Below are 19111 nucleotides of genomic sequence, written 5' to 3'. Positions count from 1 at the left end.
AAATGTTATTTTGGGTCTTGGCTCAGAGGGAAATTTTATGTGGACGGGGGGAGGGATCAAAGGAAAAACCCCTTTAGGAAAGTGTGCAGATGTATGTGTGTCTGCACGGAATGGGGAGGAACCAGCCTGGGTTAACTCTGCAATTACTGGGGTAATTTAAAAATAAAGGTTCCCACTCTCCATATATGTTCAGTGTCAGGTGGACATAAAACTGAATAATCAGGGTAGATGTTAGAATTACCTGAAAAAACCTGCTTTTGAATACTGCTGAAGGATTGCTGCAGTTTAAGTTGTATTTTCAATCATTGTTTTAGCTTTGTGCCTCTATTAGAAAAATGTGTTTTCAGCTCTGGGAAGCAGAAGGAGCTGGAGAAACCAGATGAAGTTGAGAAAAGAGCACATAAGATGGGAGCTGGTGATGGACTCATGAGGAGAGATTTACAGCTGGATGTTTAAAACTTGGAGAAGTTGGGCAACCAATTCTCCCTTCACCAAACCTGCAGCCACAAACACCTCTGAGTTTTAGAAATCCCAATGTTGTGCCCAAAGCTACACCAAGACCTATTTTAATGCTACATAAAGTGAAACCATCAGACTTCTACCGAGTCAGGAGGAGTGGGGAGCACAGATTGCTCTGGAGGATGTCTGGAATTCTGTGCAGGAAGATACAACTGGAGTCAGACAATTCCAGTGGAATTTATCCTGAGATCTGACTTTGGAGCAAACACACCAAGCCCTGACACAGCAACATCCCTGGAGAAAACCCTCAGAGGAGAAGAATTAAAGGACATTTTTTGCAATAGCCTGGGGGGAAGATGAGGCCTCTGTAACCATAAGCATTACTTACAATAAAACACAGGGGGTAAAAGAAGGGGGAAACTTGAGAATTTTTTAGCTAGATTTAGACACACAGTTGAAAACATCAGAGCAATGCCCAGGTTAGGCCAACAGCCCCAAATGATCCCGTGATTCTGTGATTCCTGAGCAAAAAGTGGGATCTTGGCATTGAAAAGTGAATTATGATTTTTTGTTTTTAGAGATGACTCTTAACCTATAAAAAAACATTTCTAAAAATACACTATATTTTAAATTAGGTGATTAATGGCAGAATCATGGCTGCTTTAAAAGACAATGCTCTACTCTGCCAACTTTTACTTAATATTCAGATTTTTCTGTTTTTCTGTAACTTAGCTAGAAATCAATATTTAGAAATAACTGCTAGAAAATATTTTCAATAACCTTATTATTAAAGCAGCTTGTGTGCAGACGCTTTATTAAGGATTTTCTGAATGCTAAAACAAATATGTCATGGAAGCAATCAATCAAGATGCCACAACCCCACAGCGTTATATTTTTAGTATAATCAAGACAAACGTGTGCACAATACCTTTTGGAAAACAGAGGGAGAGCCAGAGGGAAAACAAGGAGATTCTGCTGCATTTTATGGTGCCTTTGCTGACTTGCTGACCTCGTGATTTGATGTGTTAAACCAACTTGCTTGAATGTGGCACCAATTTTATGACTGTTTGTTGTCCTCCTGTGTCAGGAGCCTGAGTGTGAAGGTATTTCCACACCCTCCTCTGAGATTTGAGCCTCGTGTGTGCTCTGGAGCAGAGGCTGCAGCAGGATGCATATGTGCTCTGTGCACTGCATTTAGAGAGATCTCCCCCACTAAACAATGTGGACATTCCCTTGCCACAGGCAATGTCCACATGGGATGGATCCCAGGCTAATGACTGCCCTCCCTCCTTCTTTTTTTCTTCCTTCCCTTTCCTTTTTCCCCTTTCCTTCCCTTTCCTTTTTCCCCTTTCCTTTCCTTTCCTTTCCTTCTTTTTTTGGAGGAGTGCTGGGGAAAGTGCTGAAACAAAATGACATTTACATTGCACGCAACAATATTATAAAAGCTATTAAGGTACATTATTTTACACATCCTCATAATCTCTCCATACTGCTTTACTTAATTTGTGATAAAATTGTTGAGAAAGGGTACTTAATGTAGGACAGTCAGTAAAAGTAATTTATCATCTTCCCGCTTCGGTGCTCACGTTATCAGCGAACTCATTTTCTGCATTCATCATGCAATCAGCCTATTATTTGCATATTAATCAGGCAGTGGACCATGAAAGAGCTGCATCCCAGCCAAATGCTGCACTATCTCAGGAGGAACACTCAGTAATTATCATACATCAGTGTTATGATGTGGTAATTGATTATAACATCTTTCTGTTGCCCCTGGGGAGTCCCACTGCTAACCCAGCTTCAGGCATTCTGTGCAGATTTTTCTCTGAAAATTACAGAAACCATTGCTGTCCTTTTATTAATGTTTTTTACCTTTACAATAGACAGCTCTCAGAGCATTTCCCAGGTACTTTCACCTTTTTTTTTTCTTTTTATTTAATGAAACCTTCATTAGGGAAAACACCTGTCCTGGATCAAAAAAAGTAAAAAAACCTCCAACCAATCATCCCAATCAGTTTCCCCCAGAAAACCCAGTTGGGCTTGTTGATATTTGTCCTCTCTCTCAAGGTCTGGTAGTTTTTAGGTGCTGCTGTTGCTTATGTAATGCCCTTCCCCATCAAACACAACAAAATGTTGCAACTTCAATAGACAGTAATTGCAAAGTTCGCATAAAGGCAGTTAAGTTGCTTTATTTAGGTGCCAAATGAGAGGCTAATTTTGGTCCTCTCATAAAGGACAAATGAAACATCTGCCAGTTCAAACTTGCACTATTTTTAGGACCCGAGTTCCAGAGGGGTAAACCAGAGAAACAAACACTAACCACAGCTGTGGTTACACCGTGGTGCATCTCACACCTCCTTGGGGTGGGAACCATCCCAGGATCCCATGGAAAGCAGCAAGGAAAGGGGAGATGGCTCTCAGAAGGGAGCACCTCATGCCAGAAAACAGACAGGGATGCTTTGACAAGGGCATGGAGAGACAGGACACAGGGAATGGCTTCCCACTGCCAGAGGGCAGGGATGGATGGGATATTGGGGAGGAATTGTTCCTTGTGAGGGTGCTGAGGCCCTGGCACAGGGTGCCCAGAGCAGCTGAGGCTGCTCCTGGATCCCTGGAAATGCCCCAGGTCAGGTTGGACGGGGCTTGGAGCAACCTGGGATAGGGAAAGTGTCCCTGCCATGGTAGGGGTGGGACTGGATGGGCTTTAAGGTCCCTCCCAACCCAAATCATTCAGTGATTCTGTGACAAGGTGCCATCAGCAATATCTTTGACTAGTATAAATACTGAACATGTACTATCAGGCCTTTCTTACCTTGTTTTAATTGCATTTTCTCCTTTCATTGGCTTTTTAATTGGCTGTCTTTCTCTTTTCACTTTTATTTAAATTTGATCTCAAATCCACTTTGCTTTGCTTTCAATGCAAGTTGCATTTCTCATCAGATTTAAAATAATCACTGGATTCTTTCATTTGCTGTTTCTCTGGAAGGTTGTTGGCAAGTTAAAAAACCCTACAACCCTACATGCATTAAATGAGGGGAGACAAATTTCTAAGTTTCTCTCACACCCTAATGTAAAGGACAGGCTGGAAAGTAACTTAGAAAACATTAATTTTCTGGTAATATTATTTTTTTCATCTTGGGAATGATTTGCTATCAAGCAATATGTAACTCTATAATCAGAACAGGCTGTTTATTTCCCTGTTTCAGAGCTGCTGGGTGAGGAGGATTTCCATCCCCATTAGAAGATGGAAATAACAACCTGCACATTTGGTGCTCACACACCTTTTCCCCGGTATTTTGGGAAGAAAATAGCCCATTATCTGTTCTTTGAATTGAAAGCAAGGTAATTTCCATCCAGTGGAGGAGCATTTGGTAATTTGCTGTTGCCCAGGGAGGGCTGAGGGTACCGTGGCCATCTCCACCCCACAGGGCTGGACCTGCAGCCCCCCTCCTTTCACCACCAGCAGCCAAAAGACCAACATGAACTTCTGCCAGCTGCCAGAGTCTTCTATCCCCACCAGAAAATCATCTGCTCCCTTTGGAGAAGTGCCTTTCCAAGCTCTTGTGCAGCTGCCAGCCCAGGGGGGACAGAGCCCGGCCGCCACCGCGGCTCCTGACCCTGCCTGGAGCCGCGGAGCCCCGGCCTCTCTGGGTGTCTGTGCTGCTCCACTTAGGCTGCAATTTGCTTTTCCCATCTCTCAGCTCCTCGTTTTCCACCCAGCCCCTCCGTGGTTTGAGGTTGGCAGCGGGGAGGGGGTGAGGGTCCCTCCCCAGGGGAGGATGCGCGTCTCCGAATGCGCACGCAGAGGGGAAGGAAAATGCTGGTAATTAATGAAGTAATAAGTAATGAAATTAACAACAGTGGAATTTACAGAGCTCGGCTACTCAATGGCCATGGTTTCTCTCCCTAACTACATCTCCTTTTTAGCAGCTCTCATGCTAACTGCTGCTCTGTGAACTACCTGAGAAGCCTGAGGCAATAATGGTCAGGAAAGTTTCTTTTTTTTTCAGACAGCTTAAAAAACATCTTCATTTATTAATTCTGCTCTTTGAAAAGAAAGACTTTAAGGGTAAGGCATTGCTGTGCTGCTGCAGAGCCACACTTGAGCTTGCTTGGGCAACTCACAGTAAGGGGGAGTGAGTGTCAAGGACCCACATTCCCAAATTAACCACAGAAATAAAACCTAGCTGCAACCTGACTGGGAAACTTCTCCAAAAAAAATGCTAGGAGTCCATAACTGCACTTAGGAGTGAATTAAATTTGCCTTCAGAATCCAGCACAGGTCTCCTCTTTGCTGTATTAACAGGAACATTGTAATTGAGTCACAAGGAGTATCAGCCTAGAAAACAGCGTTCACTCCCTGATTTTGTGTTTTATTTTAGCCCTTCTAAAAGCCCTTTAACCCTCTCACAGCCTAGAAGTATCAGCCTAGAAAACAGTGTTCACTCCCTGATTTTGTGCTTTATTTTAGCCCTTCTAAAAGCCCTTTAGCCCTTTTCACAGCAAAGCTGTGACCACAGTAAGGATGAAGTCATCCTCTGCAATTTTAACCACTGGGTGGTTCCATGGACAGAGAAGAATACAACCAGGAGAGCAATTTCTCCACCAATACTGACTATTTGCAAACATCAGTGATGGAAAAGGAGCAGGGCTGTGGGAGGCAGCCTGGGCAGCACAGGTTTCAGAAGGAAGCAGGAATGCCCAGGTGATGGCCAGGAATCACAGCCAATGCTGTGCTCAGAATCAACTTGAGGCACTGACTGACTTCATGCTGCATTCCCAGGTCCCAGTGAGGTGCCTTGACAGCAATTCTCCTGTTTTATTGATACCAGAAAGGCTGCCAGGGAGCTTTTCATGGTCCAAATGTCAGGGAAGTGGCACAGAGGATGATCACACACGTTACAGACAGACTACAACAGCTGCCCTTATGAGGAGCCAACTGATACCCTATGGTTTGAAATCAGCACAGCCACAGACAACTGCTCCTGAGCCCCATCCCAAACCACACAGAAAGAACGTGGAAACTTCACCAGGATTGCCAGGGTGCTCCAGGGATGAGCATGAAGGTAATTCTTTGGCTGATGTAACAGTTCACCTTTGAACTTCAAAATCACATTTGCACCTAGCACAAGAGGCCACAACTTTCCCAAGTCCAAGACTCAGTAATTGGTCATCACACACAAAACATCACTGCAAGAATTCCTGCAGTCTGCTGTCTGAGCCATGTGATCTCCCTTCTCTTCCATTTCACAGACTACATTAACCACAAACATTTCACGTCATACATTTTTATTAACCTGGAATGCCAGCAAATGACTGCAAAACCATCTTTCTCTCTTTTTTTTTTTTTGATTCAACAACAAAAACCAGCTCCAATTTGGGAAGGTCTGTCAGCATCACTGCACCAATCACTTTGGTGATGCCACAGTGAAAGGGTTCAGCTCTTGCTGTGCTAATCCCAGCTGTGCTCTGGAGCACCATTGCACAGCTCTGCCCACCCAAACAAGCCAGAGCAATGCAAGAAAAGATGATAAAACACAGGGAGATGGGGTGAGGGCTTCTCCTTTGCCACCACAAGGCTACTGAGCTCTTCCCAGAAGTACATCAGGATGGTGTTCCCAAATTTGGGCTGCCAGCCTGAAACATGCTCTCTTCCCTACTTTGTTTCTCCATTGTGACAGAATTCTCCTGGTACCAGGAAAATGGGAATATCCACCCAGCACACAGTTAACCACCTGCCCACCCAGCAGCTTCTGTACTGGCCAATGTTACAGGAATCTGTGTTACATAAATGAAAATACAATGGATACCTGGCTCTGCCATCACACCCCAACCTCTCTGTTAATATCATAACAACACAAAATCATCCTGAGGTTTTTCTGATTTGTGTTCCCAAGGGATGGTAAGAAGTAATCTCCCCGTTGTTATTTTGAAAAGAAAGCTTTTATGCATATTTGAGTTGATCTAAACACAGTAGATCTCGGGTTTTTAAACCACCAGATAATACGCAATTATCTCAAGCTAGATTCTGATTTTGAAACAAGCTCTAATTAGCTCCCCATTTTATGCTGCTATAATCCTTTCTTCAACTCCCATGAGTGTTACTATTGCTAAGCAGCATGAGGTTAGGAATGATGGATGATACCCAGAAAGGAAGACAAACAAAAGGGAAATTCAAAATCCCCTGAGATCACCCGCAGCTGTATCGGCAAATGAAGATTTCCACATTAGGTCATAAGACGACCCTTACAGAAACACACACCAAAAAGGCACGGCTTCCTCCCACTGAGTATTTGCAAGCCTTTAATGTAGTATAGACAGAGTAGATGTCCTTCACAGAGGATAAAGAAAAAAAGTGAATGTAAAAATTCAGCTTTCCTGAGAGCAGCCACGGACGGAATCAACGGCACCAAAAAGGAAACTCTGTCTCAATCTCCTATAGACACGCAGCACAAACCCCCAAAATAAAACCAACTAATAAAAGCTGTGCACAGTACAAGTATTTAGAGAAATATCTGAGCCTTCTCCTGGCACATGGCAACTGTTCAAACCCACCCCTGCTCCCATCAGCAGTAATGCAACTAAATAAGGGCCAAATTCATCAGGAAAAAATGCTGATGCAGTTGGGTGACACTAATTCAACTTTTTTTTCCATGTGATTTGGTCCATGCTTTTGACACATAAATCATTAAAAAGGCAGATTTACCCAAGGGCATTAGAGCATTTAGGTGGAAAGAAATACACAGAAAAAATGTTAGAAAAGGCACAGCAATACTATTTTTGACCACCTAGGGTACAAACACCATTTTTGTGTAAAACATGTTCCCTGAAACTTGCACAAAATCACCAAGCCTTGAGGGAAGCTCACAGGGAGAAAATACAGGTATATACCTGGCAGTCATTTTGGTACGGCTGTTTTTTATAAAATCCATTATTACAGCTTCCAAAGAAAACCAAGCTTGGCTTCCCTTTGCAATCTCAACATATATATAAATATATAAGATATATATATATGTTTATCCGTTCATTATATGAAACACTGATGGGCCCATCTGTCTACACGTGAAAATAGAAAATTACTGCACAAAAGGTGAGATTTTCATGAATGAGGTGTTAATCAAAACTTCATGATCTAGAAGTGTAACTAACTGGGCCAGAAATCCAGAAAATCTTGCTAGTTTGATAGAATAGAGCCAAACAGTAATGAAAATATCCCAGCTAATGAAAGTTTGAGTCGTTACTATGCATGTTGACACTCTGTACACTGAAGACCTTCTTGGCAAAGCACTCAGGAGCCACTGAGTGTATTAGTTTAATTTCACTTCTTTCCCTTCATGCATTCAACAAGTTCCCAGCCAATTATATTACAGGGAATAGGCTCCAGACCTTTCCTCGTTTCAAAATTGTTCTGATTAATTTCTGTTTTAAAATTACAAGTATGCAACCTTCTCTGCCTTGATTTTCCTGGGAAACGTCTCAGAAGACCAGAAAATTGGAGCTTTCTCTCTCTCTTTTTTTTTCCTCCCTGCCCTGGAGTGATGGATCTTTCACAAATGCATAATTATTATTACCTTTTCCAAACTGTTTGCTGCATTTTTAATTACAGAACAGCTGCTAATAAAAGGAAATTACCAAACTGCCCTTCCTCATTCAAATAACTTGGTTTTTTGCTCTTTTGTTCTGCCTGGTGTCACAACCTCCCTTATTCCTTCACACAGAGAAAGGCACCAAGAAAAGAACATTTTGTACAACAATTCTATTTTTAATCCTCCGAGAGGAGGTAGAAAAGGGCACGAGCCCATTTTCTCATTTGTAAGTCGGCTTTAAGGAATGAAGGAGGACAATCATCAATAACATGATTTTATTAGCTGATAGGAACGTGTCACCTCACAAAATATTAGCTCAAGGGCAGGAACTGACAAATGACACTGGGAGTGTGGGAGGGAACAAAATATCCCAGCAGCAAAACTGAACTTCCTGAAGGAAATCACTTTCAGCTCCCAGCGATCCCCCCGGGAATCCAGAGGGTGGCTGGATTTTAATACTATGGGCTTGTCTTTCCATCTTTTATAATTAGAGCTAGTCATAAATATGAAGATTAGCAATAACAATGCAGCATTTCCCAGCTCCTCTGATTTCAAATTCCCCCTAAAATGGCTACAATTAATTACTCATATTTTCCACGCCGTCTCAGGCATTTGTGACTGTGACACTCTTGCACGGCATTGATGCCACAAAAAAAGTACTCAATGGCATGTTTTTAATGAACCATCACAGGAAATTTCCATGTTCCCTAAATGCTTGGCTATAAGTAACAATAGCCCTATGATTGCAAATAATTTTCTCCCATTTTGGTTTTGTTTTCATGGCTTGTTTTTACTGGGGGCATTTTTTTTCCCCTTTCTTTTATGTATTTATTTTCAACTGTTCTCCTTAAGAAAAACGTGGACTGAATATCATCACGAATTTTCTTCTAGTAAAATCTTTTAGAATGCTAAATAGTTTCCCCAGTAGAGAGAAAAAAAACCACTTTAGCTGGGATATTTAGAGTAAAGCCAGCAAGCTGCAGAAAAAAAAGAGTATTTCAGAATAGCAGAAAGGTGGAAGAAGAGCACAACCCTTCCCTGTCTGTGCCCTGAAATGCAGCAGTTCTCCAGCACAGGGCACTGGCTGTAAGCACAGAGCAGGGCACGGGTATTTTTCTGGAGTGTTTTACGTCAGTGCAGCGTTTCATTGGTAAGAGGCTGTGTGGGTAGAGTTTGGTATCCAACAGCAGGAACACAGCTGTTCTCTCCTGTCCCAGCCTCCCTCCTGTCCTGTGACCATCTCTAAAGCCTTCAGCCACTCACTTCCCTGACACTCAGCTTTGCTGCATCTGCTTTTTAATTTATTTTTAGTTTTTGAAAATGGAAAGGAGAAAAAAATAAGGTCAGCTGGGAATATTTAACGAAGCTCGAAACAGACGTAACGTGGTCTGTTCCCCACCTTTGGATTAACAAAGCAGATTTTGTGCAAAGGAGAGTGGAAAAAAACCTACCAGCAAGTGAGGCAGCTGCAGTATGTGGATCACATTACAAACCAAGGGCTTGTTTTACAGCCATTGTCACATGTCACATTGATAAGCTGAACTATGGCAAAAAAAACACCCTTACAGAGCCAATGATCTCTAAGATCAGACAGAGTCTCTTTACCTAATATATGCAGCTAAATATGTGTGCTCCCTACATCTGCCATAGCAACAAGGAGAGAAGGAGGAATTAACTGCATTAATAAAAAAAACTGAAGGGACTCCTGTATGATACAACAAAATGTGAGAAACCTCTCAGCATCAAAGCAAACGCAACAAAAGCACAGAGAATTATTTCAGAGCAAATCATTGAAACCAGCTGATTACCTGAGCTTGCACATCCCTGCTGTAGGGAATCCTGTAATGATGTCACAGAGTGAAGGACTAGATAAGAGAGGAGAGGAAAATCAGGGAACAATAAAAGGAGATGCCAAACCACAAACTAAACAGTAAGCAGGCTCAACAAATAGCAAAGTGCTGATCTCGGCAAGGGCTCGCTGCTCAGTTAACTGATGGCACAGAGAGGTGCAGCCAGGCCAGGCTCCAGCCTGGCTTTTCTGGGTCAATAGGTACTAGGGGAACAGACAGCCACAATAAAAGTGTCATTGCAACCCAGCATTCCCCCTTTAAAGCTCAGTTTTCCAGCTCACCTCCTGAGACAGCAATCGATATTCTCCCTGGAACAATCCAAATCCCCTGTGCAACCCTAGGAAACAGCGCACAACATTTTCCAGCTCTTTGGCCAAAATTTTTGGGATTGTGTGTCATATTCATGCCTAGATAATATCACCCTAACGAGGAACTTGATAACTGCTGCTTATCAATTACACATAAACGTTCATAAACATTCCCAGCACATCCCCTTAGGGACTGGCTGGGCTGCCAGGGTGGGATGGTGCCACTTCCATAATGCCTGGACCAGCACTGGTGCAAGGCTGGCTTACTACAAATTTAAAAAAAAAGTAAAAAAATACAGAAAATAGAAAAAGAAAAAAAAAATCTCCTCCTCCTCAACTCAAACAACATAGTGCAATTTTAATTACCTTGTCCTTGTTGCTGCCCTTGTGCAGGCAGGACACACTGTCCCAGCTCACCATTCAACCAGAGCTGCATACGAATAAATGGTTCTCGGCCTTTTTGGGTCAATTTGCTCCATGGCTTTGGCCTGGAGAGCATGTCACTGACACTTCCTTGGGACAGCCCCAATACCTGAAGTGAAGCAACCAAGAATGGCACGTTAACACACTGGCAGTGGAAACGGGGGGAATTTAAATCATTTTGGTTTCCTTTACTGTATCGCTCAAATTGTTTGTAAATGGACAATTATAAAAGCTGTAAAAATTGGACAATTATAAAAACTGTTTTCTGTGGATGCTCAGATGGAAATGCTTTTCTTGCTGCCATGTTGCCTTCTGAAGGAAGGTGGGTTTTTCCTGTAGGATCTGGGTGGCAGCAGCCTGGAGAGGGATTTGCATGCTTTTCATATTTTGTGTCAAACAGTTTCATCAGTTTTAACAGGAAAAACACCGAGTCCAGGCACACACAGGCAGATGAAACAGGCAATGACTGGCATGTATTTTGTTCTCAAACAAAAATAATTGGGACTTTTGAGACTAGGCCTATATTTGGTTGATTTTTGGGGGATGAATTATAACGATGTGTGTTTTCACCTGTAGCAGCGGCTGCTCCACATAAGTAAATATTTAAGAATACAGCTGAATGCAGGGGGGAGGGGGGAGAATTTCAGACAGGCAGAATGCAATTACTTGCCTGGTATTCAGCACAGGTACAAGAGTTAAAAATCATACTTAATGAAAGCTGCCATGGGATCTTTAATGACCCCGAGAGGTCAGACTTTTCATTTTACATCTTAGTGAGAAGGTAATAGTGCGATGCCAGCTCCTATTACACTTTTATATTGATTCAATTCTTTATAGGGAGAAGAAACAACAAATGTCCAACACTTTTTACAGCCTGGGAGTGGTTTCCTGGTGGTTAGGGACCCTCAAAATCCCACGTGCTCAGTGCTTAGGGCTCACAACGTGAGAACTTCAGGGAGCTTTATCTGTAATCAAACATTGCTCTAAAACATCTCAGAGCACACTGAGGTACTGAGCACCAGGTATTAGAAATGACTTGGAATTCTTGACTTCAGACTAAGGAGAGTTAGGGGATTTTCCATGTGTTTGTTTTAATGCCCTTGTGCACATTTCCAAATAATAACGAAAGAGGAAAAATGCTCTCGTGTCCATAATCTTTGCTTATAACAAAGTTAAGACTCTCCAGTCATGACAATGGCATTACTCAAATATTCCACGAATTCATTACATTAAGCATGAAATATTGAGTCTCAGCAACGTTTGCTTCAGCTTTCAAGGTTTCTAAACTCGGGGCCCCATTCCTAATTCCAAGTGGCTGAAGCCAATCCCTGGATAAAAACCCTTGCAATTCCTACCACACAGAGGGAAACTAACACTTTGTGAGTTTTGAAATACTTCACACACGGAGCAAAACCATTTTTCCACAGGACCCCTCTGGCTCTGTAAGGAGCAGAGGGCACAATCACAACACTGGTGAAACAAAGAGAGAACCACTTCTTTACCTTTTCCCCAAAGATCCTTTGGCAGATGCCATTCTTTGCTAGCTTTTCCTTGACCTGCCGCGTTAGCTCTATGGTATCCACCTCCTGGTACATATAAATCTCATACTGCTCGGGTGTCAGTGGAGGAACCGAAGGTTTGGATGGCTTGGACAAGGACACGATAGGGGATGAAGGGAGGGGGCTATTCTGTGGTGTCTCACTGCGACTCGCCCCAGTCATGCTCAATTCAGAACTCTGCGAGTACGGAGATTCCGCGTTTGGCCACTCTTTCCAATACTCGGAAGAAGACGGTCCTTGGAGCTGGCTACGATCTGGCCTAGTCTGATTGCTGACCTTTTCTTTTCCACCACTGGCTTCCTCAACTTTTATATCTTCAGGAAGAGCTGCATTTCTTCTCTCATGCTGCACAGTATTCCACCAATGGTCCTTCCAAACACCACCACGTCCCAACTCATTTTTAACATGCCTCAACATACCCTGGGCAGAATCACTTATTCCATGAAGCTCTAAAACAGGCGCCTCCTGAGGCTCCTTTTTGAGCCCAGAGAGGTTCTGCAATGCAGAGATACTGGAATCAGTGACAGATGAATGTTTCTTCAGGGATATGGCCAAAGGAGAATAGCTGGAAACCGAAGACATTGCAGGTGTAGACACTAGTTTGGGGGACAGGATAGAAATGTCAGCTTGAGATAGAGGTGGTGTTTTTAAGGCAGGTTCAAGGGCAGCCTGCTGTGCCTCCATTTCCCGTCGGGCTTGTTGCAGAATGGATCGAATTGCATCATCAGAATTGCCACTGCTAGAGGCAGAAGGCGGCTGAGCCGGCTCAGCTATGAAAAACAACCAAAAGACTAAATGCAACAGAGGAAAATGCTTTATATTCAACACGTGCTACTGTAAACATTTCCCTGACAGGGGAAAAAAAAAAAAAAACAAACCCAAAAACGGGGCTGAAATACATTTCTGGATGGGAGGGAGGAGTTTTCACTAAGCAAAGATTTGCACTTTTCAAAATAATGTAAGATTTCCAAAGTCCTTCACTGGAAAATTTTGAGAGTTGCCAAAGTGCTGGATGTTTGCACGCACAGACTCAGCTGCACAAGTCTGGGATCACTTGCCCTTCCACCATTGTAAAAATTTTCAAATAAATGCCTTTGAAAATCAACCCTTCACTTCTTCTTCCCCCACCCCCACGTGGTCAATAACATTTTATAGCTGCATTTACAAAGTTATTTAACCTTTCACTTCACTCTTTTCTCCACAAATGAATTTAACACGCACTCAGAACTGAACACAGCTGCATTCACCTGGACAGACTATTACAGTATAAATAAGGTGAGACCTTTTAACTTCAAAAGCACAACACACAAATTACAGCAAAGACAGAACTTTAGGAAGAGATGATCATCATTATTTCACTTGACAAACTAAGTATGCTCCTGCTTCCTGATTTCTTGTACCATAGTCCCAACCACTGAAATAAACGGCTCTACCAGAGCCAGGCTGACACCTGGGCATCACCCTCTCCCTTATCTGAAGCTCTAGGATGGAGTCCCAGGTGCTTTCAGCAGAGATAACCCCAAATGCAGCATTCCAGTGGGGAACCAGGATTTGGGTGGCTGTGCTGCAGCAGTCGGGGATGAGCAGAGACTGAACGTGGGTGGGAATTATCTCTGCAGAGCCAGGAGGTTTTGCAATGGCTCTGCTTCTATTTCAGTCTGCACTGAGGTCCCCAGTGCTTGGGAACCAGTTCCTCTGAAAGCTGCTCTGCAGAGAACAGGCAAAGTGAGGCACCAGGTGGGAGCAGGGAACTCCACAGTGCAAGGAGCAGCCCCAAAGTGAAATAAGATTCCCAACACATTGTATATTGCTCCAGTAATACTAAAACTCATCTGAATGCATTTCTGAATTTGCATCCCTACACTCCTTCCTGTCACACACTGTAAAATACATGAAAAGCTAAGAAATAGGAAAAAAAGACAGTGAGACTATCTCTGTTGTTTTATCTGCTGGTTTCACAGGGAGTTTTGAGGCCAAATTAATATTTGAAAGGAAGTCTGAGACTCTCGGATGAAACATGCTACTGAGTAACATTCTTGCAGTTTCCTGCACAAAGCCCATATTTTTCTCTATGTAATAATTTCCTGCATAAAGTCATATTATTTAGATCATATATTAACTAGTGTTTTATACTCTGCCACGAGATTAACTTAGTTTTCATTTGAAAGACAACTATCCAAAACTGTAAACCAGTATTTACTTTAAAAAAATGAAACAGAAGTATTGCACAGTAATTTCTACTTCAGCCCAATAGCACTACTGGGAACTCTTAAAGCTGAGAGGGCCATGGACTAGACAGAAATGTTAATTACATGACAGCATATAATGAGAAATTAGACTTATCTCAGGCTAAGAGGGATTTTTTGGGAAAGGGAATGCGTTTTGGATTTGCCAGCTCATTCACTGAATACGTTCTGTAACCAAAAATAAAATCATCTAAGAGTCAGGACTGAGTGTGCCTATCTGAGTACAGGATGTACCACGGTGCTGGGACTGGTAATTGCTGCCTGGACTGTGACCTTCACCCCAACAAATCCATCCAGCCCCTCTCCCATGCAGTCGTGTCCCTGGGGCCTGAGTGAGACAGAAGGGAAGAGAAAGCAGGAGCTGTTCCCTTTCCAAGGAGCAAACCGGGAGAAGAAAGGATTCTGCAGGTTGCTCTCAGTGACTCCTGCAGGTCTGGAGGGCAGCCAGGAGCTCAGAGCTCTCTCTATCCCAGGGATAAAGGTGTTCAGAAATCCCACAGGGAGCAGGGCAGAGCAGAGACCCCACCATGCCATGAGTGACCTTAACTTGGGATGTCTCAGAGACAGAAACAACTCCGCTAAATAACAATAAAAACCTCCAAAAAACCTCTTCAAACCTACACTGAATCTTTTAAGAATATAATTAACTGACCAGAAAGCTCATGGCAATTGTTTTAATTAAATTCTGCAGTAAAAGCAGGCAGAGACAAAATGAGGCTGTACCTGTTTTCTGTACTTGCAGCTCCCTTTTGGCTTGTTCCAGGATGGATTTGATGGCTTCATCAGAGCCAGACTCTGCGGTTCGGATTCGTGTGGTTATGTTACCTGGGGAGGGAAAAAAACACAACTAATGACACCAGGAAAACTCTTATTTGGCTGTTTTTGTAACACAAACACACACTGGATGTGAGACATGGCCAGCACAACTTGCACAGGACCTTTACTAACATTTACATCACATAAAAAAAGTACTGAACATAATAAAAGCAAAATATCCTCGTTGTGCCTGTCTCTAGCTGCCCCAGAATGGTGAGAACACCAGAGGAAGAACTAGTAGGTCACATATTCCTTTTCTATGGTAACATATAGATCTATTCTTTTTTCCTTTTCCTTTTGTGGTTTTTTTTTTTTTTTTTTTTTTGAGGGGAAGAGGAAATAGAAAGTGAAAAGAACCAGAGGGGAAAGGAAGAAAGCTAAAAAAAATAAGCCCAGGAATCAACTTAAAAACGGCATCAGCTGCTAGGCAAAGTAGGATGAGTATACATTCAGCCCAAAACAGAATTAAAAAGTAACTAGATAAAAATAATTTTTAACTTTCTAGAGGTTAATACATTAAGAGAAAGAGTCATTTAAATGCAGATACCATTTAAGTACTCTCCAGCTAAGAGCTATTACTTGGTTGTTTGGTTTTGCTTCTTTTTTTTTTTGTTTTGCTTTTTGTTTTTTAACCTCTAAGGGGAAGAAAAGGAGGGAAAACTGTGAGTGCTACTGCACTTAACTGCATTTTCCATTATGAGATTATTGTTTGTAAGCAATTGAGGTAATTTGTGACTGGAGTCAAAATAACTACAGACTTTTGATGTACCTGCCTTTGTTTTTCCTTCTTCCTGGTCTCACTAAAAGAAAATTTCTGGAACTAATCTATGACAAAAATGTGCAGACTTCCTGTTCAGTGGTAATTTATGGATCTGATGTTCACTTATCTTGTTGCCTTTTTCATATGTAATACTGAACTAAGCATCACACTAATTTAGCAGTGTATTAAAGTGGAATTTGTCAGCATAAGCCCCATGAGAAGAAAGAAGTCAGCCTAGAGCAGCACAAGCAGTATGCAATTGATGTTATAACTGTGCAACTTTCTCCCTCCAAAACCATAAAAATAGCAAAGAGAGCATTTCAATAGATCTGATGACTTTATAAAGCCACTTCCATCACTTCTCTCTCTATCTGTTTTGCAGGGGGGATGGAAGAACTATCTAAACAGGGTTACGTTAGTACAGCAGCAGCAGAATTAGAAAAAGCAAAGTGTTCATCTAACCCATGGTTTGTTTTATACTTACTGTCTGTTTTTCTATCAGATTCCAGGCCAGAATCAAACTGCACAGTTTTAAGGAAACACACAGCTAAAGCACACTCCACTTCCTAGGGATTGACTGCAAAGAAAAACACCTGCCTGTGACGTACCTTCAGCCCCATTTCTTCGTTTCGGTACTTCCTGAAATAGTCTGTTCAGGTTCTGGCCTGGATTCTCTGTTGAAAAACAAGTTTGGTAAGAACAAAACAATCAGGGGATGGTTGCTCTGACATCACTGTGTGACATGAGGAGCTGGCAGCCTGGCCCTGAGCTCTCCTGGCCCCTCGGGCCCCTGAGCAGGAGGAACTGGCTACTTGGGAAGAAGCAAGGCTGGCTGATTTGTTAATAAAGATTACAGCTATGTTCGGAAAGGAGATTAGACAGATATAAATAAATGTCTAGAGATACCAAAAATGAAGAGGTTAAAGATGGGCAGATAATCCCCTCAAGTACAATCATCAAAAGGAAGAACAGATTATAAATCTAACAGTGTGTGCTTCCAATTAAACAAAATCTAGGAAAACCCTGCCTGTCCTTTCCAATATTTCTTGACTATAAACAACTTACTTTTCTGTTTCTTGAAATGTAAATCTCAGCCTTAAGATGAATCACAATGAAATGCATGTTACTTCTTAAAATCGCTGCCTTAAATATGCAAAGCTGCTTTAAAACTGGGATTGTGTTTTAATTACTCATCTCATGCATCACCTACCCTATTTTGTCAGAACACTTTGGGGAAAAAACATAATCACACAAGACACAACAAAAGCCTGGTCTCAGTAAATAACCTCAAATAAAAACCCCCAAGTATTTCTGAGGGCTGATACCCCGAGTAGCTGCTGACCCTTTTGGCTCTGTGCTGAGCTGTGGCACGGAGGGGGTGACAAGTGAGGGCTGTGAGTGTCCCTGCTGCTCACTCCTGCTGACAGGCACCAACCAGCGGCTAAAAAAAGCACAAGCACAGATACGAACCTGCCTGAGTGCTGCAGAGCTGAACTTGCTGCACCTGGCACCTGACCTGGGTGAGAGCAGCAGCAGCAGTGCACAAACAGCCCCGGATGGAGAAGCTCCTGGTTTGGAATGTTTGGAGCTAAGAGGAGCAGGGGGGCTGGGGAGCTCTTACCTCTCTGTCTGCCCTGGATGCTGCGAAGAGCCAGGATGTTCTGCTCGTCCGACAGGAACTGCTTCATCTTATGAAATGGCTCCTTGCCTCTCACAGTCAGTTTATTCCATGGCTTTGGCCGGGCCAGGATCTCACTCACAGACCCTTGTGACAGTCCCAACACATAATGTCCAAATATCCGCTGTCCAATATTGTGCTTGATCAACTGCTCTTTCACCTGACGTGCAATTTCGGCCGTGTCTATCTCCTCGCCTTCGGAGATGCTCCCAGCACTTTCTGACTGGCTGGGAGATGGGGCCATGCCATTTACATCCGGGCTTTGTTGTAATGGACTTTGGGAAGATATGGAGTTTGTGCTGTATGGACCTGTTGGAAAAATCATGCTTGTGCTTCCTGCTTCCTGCATTGCCTTGGAGTAGAAGGACTGCATTAGCTGTCGCTGGAGGAGAGAGTTTAGTGCAAATTTTCCTGTGGAGGCCAGGGGTAAGCTGGGGCTCGCCAGGGATGAGCTGAAAAAGTCTTGACTTAAACCCGTTGGTGAGAACTGGTGTGTACCATTAGTATTGGAAGCCTGCTCCCCCGCGTTGCGGAGCAACTGGGAAGGAGGGGAGGCCGGCAAGGTTGCAGGACGCTGACTCTCAGGCTGGTCTTTCCCTTTTCTCCTGGCTGACCCTACAAGGAAGGTCAAACATAATGCATTATGGGGGGTCAAAGAGGGAAAAACCAAGATAAAAAAATGCAAAGTTTGCCCCGCAAAGGGAAAAAGTGCAGATTGACACGGGCCAATGGAGTGGCGGTGGGAGTTTTGGTTTTGTTTGTTTTCATTTGTTGGGTTAATTTTTTTTTAAATTTTTATTTTAATTTTTTTTTCCAGGATTGTAAATTTTTAAGCCAAACAAGGCCCCCAAAACAAACAACATGCATTTCATGTTTGCACCTTTCTTGTATGTTGCAGCCTGGAGAATCCCCCTTACAGACATTAACACTAGAACAGTTACATGAAGTGCAGTGATACAGTTAAATAAATCCATTTACAGACAGCAAGTCTCTCTGTTGTCTCTCATTCAAGATATGACTCATTGGACCTGACTGAACCCAAATGCAGCAAACATTTACATTTTGGAACAAACCAATTTGAATAAAGGAATAACCATTAGGTGGATGCACCAAGATCGCTCAGTTAAAAGTCATAAAACACTTCAGAATTCAGTAATCCCAGGGCCAGTGGCAACTTTTAACTTTCTTCCAGCTGCAAAAACCATCATTCAAGAATCTGGAAATTCCATGACTTGCCATTTAAAAAATGTGCACACAAGATGTAAAAGCCCACATTAGGAAAGCCAAACAGAAAAACACACTTCGCTGGGAAGAAAGGATTTTGCTTTCCCAAGCTGACCTGCTGGTGGTATATCCAAGTGTATCAGACAGGGAGACTGTGATCTACATGCACAACACTGTGTGTGGGGGAAAGAGATGGATTTGT

At 42.8% G+C, this 19111-nt stretch overlaps 1 protein-coding gene across 9 annotated transcripts in view; it reads right to left on the bottom strand.

Annotated features, from left to right (window-relative positions):
* Positions 1-19111, bottom strand: part of CUX1 (cut like homeobox 1) — a 271868-nt gene that overhangs the window by 55930 nt on the left and 196827 nt on the right. For 6 of the 9 annotated variants that reach the window (XM_064729544.1, XM_064729547.1, XM_064729545.1 and 3 more), the window contains 6 exons: positions 17629-18300; positions 16616-16681; positions 15155-15256; positions 12129-12955; positions 10570-10735; positions 9854-9910 (listed from right to left, as the gene is read on the bottom strand). The exons of 1 other annotated variant lie outside the window; for it this stretch is intronic. In XM_064729544.1, the coding sequence (XP_064585614.1) occupies positions 9854-9910; positions 10570-10735; positions 12129-12955; positions 15155-15256; positions 16616-16681; positions 17629-18300 (1890 nt within the window). The remainder of the gene's footprint in view (positions 1-9853; positions 9911-10569; positions 10736-12128; positions 12956-15154; positions 15257-16615; positions 16682-17628; positions 18301-19111) is intronic. 2 more of the 9 variants (XM_064729546.1, XM_064729549.1) reach the window with 1 other exon arrangement.

The sequence above is a fragment of the Zonotrichia leucophrys genome, chromosome 19 (genome assembly GCF_028769735.1).
Source record: "Zonotrichia leucophrys gambelii isolate GWCS_2022_RI chromosome 19, RI_Zleu_2.0, whole genome shotgun sequence".
Lineage (NCBI taxonomy): Eukaryota > Metazoa > Chordata > Aves > Passeriformes > Passerellidae > Zonotrichia > Zonotrichia leucophrys.
This window is presented reverse-complemented; position numbering and strand designations above follow the sequence as displayed.